The sequence below is a fragment of the Sinocyclocheilus rhinocerous genome, unplaced genomic scaffold (genome assembly GCF_001515625.1).
Source record: "Sinocyclocheilus rhinocerous isolate Xijiao unplaced genomic scaffold, SAMN03320098_v1.1 scaffold2009, whole genome shotgun sequence".
NCBI lineage: Eukaryota > Metazoa > Chordata > Actinopteri > Cypriniformes > Cyprinidae > Sinocyclocheilus > Sinocyclocheilus rhinocerous.
In genome coordinates, this window is record NW_015645548.1 from 27543 (window position 1) to 35907 (window position 8365).

At 39.2% G+C, this 8365-nt stretch overlaps 1 protein-coding gene across 1 annotated transcript in view; it reads left to right on the forward strand.

Annotated features, from left to right (window-relative positions):
* The window catches only part of LOC107706554 (high-affinity choline transporter 1-like), a 13269-nt gene that overhangs the window by 2228 nt on the left and 2676 nt on the right, over positions 1 to 8365 (forward strand). Inside the window, exons 2-7 of the mRNA XM_016510305.1 lie at positions 1434 to 1547; positions 1793 to 1948; positions 2044 to 2192; positions 3950 to 4093; positions 4430 to 4583; positions 5486 to 5703. Of these exons, the coding sequence (XP_016365791.1) occupies positions 1434 to 1547; positions 1793 to 1948; positions 2044 to 2192; positions 3950 to 4093; positions 4430 to 4583; positions 5486 to 5703 (935 nt within the window). The remainder of the gene's footprint in view (positions 1 to 1433; positions 1548 to 1792; positions 1949 to 2043; positions 2193 to 3949; positions 4094 to 4429; positions 4584 to 5485; positions 5704 to 8365) is intronic.

Here is an 8365-nt window from a genome sequence, read left to right on the forward strand (position 1 = left end):
AAGGGAGATTACGAACACACAGCGGAGAGATTTAGCATGGAGGATGAAAACCACAGTCGACGAGTGAGTAAAGTCGTTTTTTTATCTGATGGCATTTTCTTATGGTTAAAGGTTGTTTTAGTTAATTAAGTGTGCAGTGTTACAAAGTTGTTAGTCCTCGCCAGCTTTCTTATATTATAACTGGTGTTTGTAGGAACACTTTAGTAATCACAGGATGAATGGGCGATAAACAATCAGTAAAACAACGATTTCGATGCTAAACTATTGCATAATTTTAAATACGATTTGTAGTCAGTGGGTTCTAAAGTTACCATTGCGACCAGCTATAATCATAAGAAAATGCCATCAGATAAAAAAACGACTTTACTCACTCGTTGAGTGTGGTTTTCATCCTCCGTGCTGAAATCTCTATCTGTTATACCAGGTGCAAGCGTATGCAGAGTTTCTATTTAGGCTATAACACGTGTTTGCAGCGTTGAGCAATGCAGTGCTGAAATTTGCGTGCTCACGAATCCTCTCATTATAACACACGAATTGTAGACATTATGAACGATTAATTATGCTTATATTTATTGTGTTATAACAGAGATTTGTGAGATATTATAACTATGAACTGAGATGTCTTTTAGAGACTATAAATGCAGCGCTCTTTGCTGGCATTCTGTCATACTGTAACAACACGCAGTTGCTCTATAGAACATGGGGCTAACTGGAACTAAGCTAGCCTACTAAACTGTTGCTAAGCTAATTGCTAACAGGATGCTAGCATCTACACGTCGAGACTTTTAATTTGGTTATTGGAAAGTGCAAACACTCGCGTCCCATACACCGCACGACCCAGAGAGTCTCTGTGAACAGAAGCACAGATGAAACAAACCAGCAAGAGGCACTACTGTCATCTTCCTCCTTTTATTCCACACAGAATAAGAACATACACAGGCAAGGCCATATCGCCAAGTGCCTCCCCTACACATCTCTCTCCATGACGGTGACAGCCACACTTTTTATAACAAGGCAGTAAATGAACCAAACCCACCCGAACTAACTTGAACATAAACACAAATAACATTGCTAATGCAAAAACCCAACCATCTTGCTTAATTAACACATAAATCAACTCTAAACAAATACCCATAATGCACCTGGCTGCTAGCACTCACTGCCGGCTTTAATCGCGATTAATTTAAGAAAAAAATGTGTTTAATTGATTGAAAATGATTATTTTTTGTTGTTTTTTTTAATCGAATGACAGCACTAATATATATATATATATATAATGTGTGTGTGTCTGCTAAAGAGCAGCCATTGAATCACTTTCCTCCTCATAGTATATTCCCACACATTAATGCATGCATTAAAACAGATTGAACACAGGCACACAGTGGGCTCTTGTGTTTGTCTCAGTGTTTTCCTGATTCTTTCTCTGATCGCAGCCACGTGGGTTGGAGGAGGATACATCAACGGCACCGCGGAGTCAGTGTATCTGCCCGGATCCGGCCTGGCTTGGGCTCAGGCACCGTTCGGTTACGCACTCAGTTTAGTAGTCGGTGAGATGATTTTACACGGATGAATTCAGCATAATTCATGGATTTAAAAGAGTGCATTAGCACATTAAAATTAGCACAAAAAACCCTAACCCCATTACATGAAAACGATCACATAATACCAAGTCATGGCTTTTACAGATACTAAAGGCAAGCCCATTTCACATAGTGAGAGCTAATCATCGGCATGCATGTATTGTAATCTGTTAGTATGTGGTCAGGTTGACAGTGCGCTCCTTTTGGTCCAGGTGGGTTGTTCTTTGCGAAGCCCATGCGCTCTCGAGGCTACGTGACGATGCTCGACCCGTTCCAGCAGCTCTATGGCAAGAGAATGGGAGGCCTGCTCTTCATACCTGCTTTACTGGGAGAGATCTTCTGGTCAGCCGCCATTTTGTCAGCCTTGGGTATGAAAATGCACCACATATAACACACCTAAAGCTTGATAGATACGTCAGTGTTGTCTGAACGCAGAATAAAAGCCTCGCTGTCCTCTGCACAGGAGCAACACTGAGCGTGATTGTGGACATCAACATCAGCATGTCAGTGGTGATTTCTGCCTTGATTGCCATCTTCTACACGCTGGTTGGGGGACTGTACTCGGTGGCGTACACAGATGTCGTCCAGCTCTTCTGCATTTTCATAGGTTTGGTGAGTCTTCTCTACAAACACAGACATGTCGGCAGAATTTCCACACCAGACTGCAATCGGTTAGACATCCCTTGCATGCAAGTGTGGTAATGCTGCTAATTAAACATGAAAACAATGTCATTTAAGCCCACCTGTGTTCCAGAGAAGCCCACTATTCCTGTTTGATTGTATTTGCCACACATTTGACTAAATAAACACTAAATAAAGAACTGCTGATAAAACTGGATAGAACTGAACTGTTGGGCTTTTGATTCCCAGCAGAGACTCTCTTTTCTCCCTCTTTCACTCAGTCTCAGGTTCTTCATGTCAGCCACAGATTTCTTTTGTCAAAGTCTGTCCTTGTTTTTAGGCCACCTAATCCTTCATAGTCTTTACAATTATTTTTGTCCCCACATTGAAAACATGGGGTGAAGTTTTGAGTCAATTCAGTTAATGCTGTCTTAAATGAGGTTCAGTGTGTTGCTGGCTTAGTGGGCTTCTTAGGAAAAACAGTTGACAAAAAAAGCCATAAAGAGCAGAACATTTTATACTGGTAAACTAATGGTAACCATTTTATACTGGTTAACTAGTTTTTTTTTACTAATTGTTATGGGTTAAATCAGGTAGAAATGGCTCTTTAAGGTAGCATATGTAGGTTACCACACTGCATAAAAACAGAGCAGTAAATCCGAGTTTGGCTCGAGATAAATCTGAAAAAAATATTAATTTAGTGTGCTTATCAACATTTGTATTTATTTATTTATTCATTTTCATTTTTGCTGCAACATCATGCTGCAGATTTTCCATCTGTTCAAAAACTAGTGCTTTAAACTATCAGTCAATATTAGGTTGCATTCATTTTAAAATTCTTATTGATATTAATTTTGTCAACTGTGTCAGTGACTGTCAAGAGAGTAGCAAAACATTATCACAAATGACTGAACTTTCAGTCAGCTCCAAATAAAAAGTAAAATGGCAGTAACAAATCTGCATTTACTGTGCAACAAATAATATATCTCATGTTTTCTGTCTCTTTTATTTATAGAAAATAATAAAACAAGTGTCCTTATATGGTTCGTGAGTTTATTAGAGTATGAAAGATGAACAAAAATTCATTTGGTTCATGATTCCATGGCATGCAACTGATGCTACTGATATCTAAAGTCAGGCTGAAATATGATCTCAGTTTTGTAACTTTCACTGTTTATTTTTACCTAGCTTGTGTTGTTAATGAGCTGACATTGAGATAATAGCAGTTGGATATCATCAAAAACTAGTGCTTTAAACTACCAGTCAATATTAGGTTGCATTCATTTTAAAATTCTTATTGATATTAATTTTGTCAACTGTGTCAGTGACTGTCAGAGAGTAGCAAAACATTATCACAAATGACTGAACTTTCAGTCAGCTCCAAATAAAAAGTAAAATGGCAGTAACAAATCTGCATTTACTGTGCAACAAATAATATATCTCATGTTTTCTGTCTCTTTTATATTTAGAAAATAATAAAACAAGTGTCCTTATATGGTTCGTGAGTTTATTAGAGTATGAAAGATGAACAAAAATTCATTTGGTTCATGATTCCATGGCATGCAACTGATGCTACTGATATCTAAAGTCAGGCTGAAATATGATCTCAGTTTTGTAACTTTCACTGTTTATTTTTACCTAGCTTGTGTTGTTAATGAGCTGACATTGAGATAATAGCAGTTGGATATCACTGAAAATGTCAGAATGTATATATCCGTGTGATTTTTTCTCCCCGTGTCTTAACTTAGTGGATAAGCGTGCCGTTTGCCCTGTCCAATCCCGCTGTGTCAGACATCGGCGTCACCGCAGTAAACACAGTGTTCCAGTCGCCGTGGCTGGGAGAGATCGATCCATCTGATGGCTGGATGTGGGCTGATAACTTCTGTCTTCTTGTGAGTCGGTGCAGAAACACACTCGCCACATAACATGCTGCTTAGTGATATTTTTATTTCAATGCATCGAAACATTAATGCAGAAATGTTTTTCATTTTAATGGCACCACACAGATCTGCATCTTTTAGTAGGATTTGTGCTGCTGTGTGGTCTGGAAATGCAGTGTGTGCATACTCTTGCGTTTCGGCATTCTTTTAACTCAAGTGTTGAAAACAGCAGAAGTGCTGAAGCCGCATCTCTCAGGAGGATCTACCCGTACTGTATTCATATGTTAGGTTAGGTGCAGGGTACAGATGATTGTCTGGTTTTGGCCGTGTGTGTGTGTGTGTGTCCAGATGCTGGGTGGGATCCCGTGGCAGGTGTACTTCCAGCGGGTCCTCTCCGCCTCCTCGGCCAGCTATGCTCAGGTGCTGTCCTTCCTGGCTGCGTTAGGCTGTCTGGTCATGGCCGTGCCATCCGTCCTGATCGGCGCTATAGGAGCCTCCACAGGTACACCAGCAGAGAGCGCAGATACGGCCGTGTTTCCCGCAGCTCTCTAGCGAGAGGGAGATCTGAGACCAGCTGGCAGCGGCGGGGGATCACGCAGGCCCAAGCGGTGTAACGCTGATGACTCCAGATGGCTGCTGTCATTTATGTTCGAGGAGCCGTGCGTTTAGCTGAATATGGCCGTATCGACAGGGGCTTCATTAAAGCTGTTGAGTCTCAGCTAATCAGCAGATGTTCACTATGCAGCCCAAATGAATAAACACTGATTTACAAAACACATACAGTCAAACCAAAAATGATTCAGACAGCAGATATAATGTTTGATATTTTTTACTAGTGGATGCAGGACACTATAGTTCATTTATGTAAGTGAGGACAGCAAAATAAAGCAAACTGTGACATATTATACCCCAAAATTCTTCATTCAGTGGACTAACAGTAAAATTGATAAAAATTTGGGACCAAAAATTATTCAGACACTCTGAGCATGTTTTGCTCAAGTGTTTTTTCTTTAATTGCTAATGCGACCTTTTCACACCACAGACTGAACAAAATGAAGCATTGCTGGGTAATTGGTTGAGCTAAATTAGCTAAACTTAAATGTAACAGCTGACAGCTATTCAACCGAATTCATTCCATACCTTTCTATCAAAGTTATCTGGCAATATCAAGATGAATTTGTTCTGACACAGTTTAACTCTGAGTTCTTGTGAAATTATATTCCCATTTTTTAAACTATAGTGAATAAACTGTGATAATGTGAGAAATGTTGAAGGTGTCTGAATAAATTGTGGTTTGACTGTATATTCACAGTTAAATCAGGCACACTATTTGAACTACTTCACACATTACAAATGATACTCAGATGATGAATATGATGTGTGTGTGTGTGTGTGTGTGTTGAGACTGGAATCAGACGTCGTACGGTCCGGTTCCCCCGGTGGAGAAGGACGAGTCGGACATGATCCTGCCCATCGTCCTGCAGCATCTCTGCCCTCCGTTCGTCTCTTTCTTTGGTTTGGGGGCGGTGTCGGCCGCTGTGATGTCCTCCGCAGACTCCTCCATCCTCTCAGCCAGCTCCATGTTCGCACGGAATATTTACCAACTTGCTTTTCGGCAGTCGGTAAGTTCTTTATACTACTGTATTTCTGTGTAAAACCTGTGTAAACGCAATGTAAGCAACTTTAAAAAAAACATATTAGAAACTGTGTTTTTTAATATTATTGTTAGAAATTGTCTTCCATCACAGGAGACCTGATTCAAAATCATTTTTTCATTGACTTTTGGATCATAGCAGAAAATAAGCTCTGTGACCAACCAAAGTTTATGATTCTTACACGTTTTTTTTTTTCATCATGATAATCAACACCACCTTCACAATCATCACAATTTTGAAGTCTAAATACAGTCAGCAGAAGTAAAAAGTATTATCAAACTACGTCACGGTCACATGACTTCAGCGTTCACTGCCATTAAGCTTCAACAACTCATTCAGTCTGTACCTCAAAACATTTTCTCTTGCAGTAGTTTGCAGGAGTGTGATTATAAATGAGGCTGTGAAAGAGACTAGCGTGTAGATGAGTTCACCTGTTCAATGTGATGATCCCTCTGTAGTGCCATGTAGACACTTGTTCGCAACCACCGTTTTCAAGAGTAAAAGAAGTAAAAGCTTTAAAAAATCATAAGGGGGTATTACTTATGTAAAATAAAACGTGAAAATAATAAAAATTTGGGACCAAAAATTATTCAGACACTCTGAGCATGTTTTGCTCAAGTGTTTTTTCTTTAATTGCTAATGCGACCTTTTCACACCACAGACTGAACAAAATGAAGCATTGCTGGGTAATTGGTTGAGCTAAATTAGCTAAACTTAAATGTAACAGCTGACAGCTATTCAACCGAATTCATTCCATACCTTTCTATCAAAGTTATCTGGCAATATCAAGATGAATTTGTTCTGACACAGTTTAACTCTGAGTTCTTGTGAAATTATATTCCCATTTTTTAAACTATAGTGAATTAACTGTGATAATGTGAGAAATGTTGAAGGTGTCTGAATAAATTGTGGTTTGACTGTATATTCACAGTTAAATCAGGCACACTATTTGAACTACTTCACACATTACAAATGATACTCAGATGATGAATATGATGTGTGTGTGTGTGTGTGTGTGTTGAGACTGGAATCAGACGTCGTACGGTCCGGTTCCCCCGGTGGAGAAGGACGAGTCGGACATGATCCTGCCCATCGTCCTGCAGCATCTCTGCCCTCCGTTCGTCTCTTTCTTTGGTTTGGGGGCGGTGTCGGCCGCTGTGATGTCCTCCGCAGACTCCTCCATCCTCTCAGCCAGCTCCATGTTCGCACGGAATATTTACCAACTTGCTTTTCGGCAGTCGGTAAGTTCTTTATACTACTGTATTTCTGTGTAAAACCTGTGTAAACGCAATGTAAGCAACTTTAAAAAAAACATATTAGAAACTGTGTTTTTTAATATTATTGTTAGAAATTGTCTTCCATCACAGGAGACCTGATTCAAAATCATTTTTTCATTGACTTTTGGATCATAGCAGAAAATAAGCTCTGTGACCAACCAAAGTTTATGATTCTTACACGTTTTTTTTTTTCATCATGATAATCAACACCACCTTCACAATCATCACAATTTTGAAGTCTAAATACAGTCAGCAGAAGTAAAAAGTATTATCAAACTACGTCACGGTCACATGACTTCAGCGTTCACTGCCATTAAGCTTCAACAACTCATTCAGTCTGTACCTCAAAACATTTTCTCTTGCAGTAGTTTGCAGGAGTGTGATTATAAATGAGGCTGTGAAAGAGACTAGCGTGTAGATGAGTTCACCTGTTCAATGTGATGATCCCTCTGTAGTGCCATGTAGACACTTGTTCGCAACCACCGTTTTCAAGAGTAAAAGAAGTAAAAGCTTTAAAAAATCATAAGGGGGTATTACTTATGTAAAATAAAACGTGAAAATATTTTAAACTTGTGTTCACCACAAACCTTATTTCAGGCTTTTAACAGAAAACCCCATTCAAAAAACCCCTTTGACTTCAGGACAGGAACCAGAAGTGCTAAAATGCAACTCGTTTCCGGGTTTTGGCCTACATAAATTCTTCGTCCCTGCAGCACCGTCATACTGTAGTGTTTATGAAGTCTTTTTTGAAAAGCTTAATCAAACACTTAACAAGAAAGGAGCCAGACCTGGATGTGAGTTTGTCTAAATAGTTAGTCTGTAATCGTTTGTAATCGTGTGGCCCAGATGACATCAATGGAAAAGGACTTTTGTTTTTTGTTTTATATTTTGATGAAACTTAAAAATTTTTCCCTATGAATATTGAGCTCTGATGAATCATTCACAATAATAGCAGGAACCAGGTAAATCAAGTCTATTGTGATTTCATGTTTTACTACGAATGTACATGAAGCCCTTGCTTTAAAGGGTTAGTTCACCCCAAAATGAAAATTCTGTCATTAATTACTCACCCTCATGTTGTTCCAAACCCGGAAGACCTGAGTACCACAGAACGTAATCAGTGTTGTTCATGTTCAGCATGCGTGCGCTTTCTACTGAACGTAAACAATGCTGATTATGTTGATTACGTTCTGGGGTTCTCTCCAAAATGGCAGAAGATGGTAACTCGGGTAGAAGTATTGCTGAGTAAATTATGTTATTATTGTTTTCTTTGCGCACAAAAAGTGTTCTCGTAGCTTCATAAAATTACGGTTGAACCCCTGATGTCACATGGACTATTTTATCGATGTCCT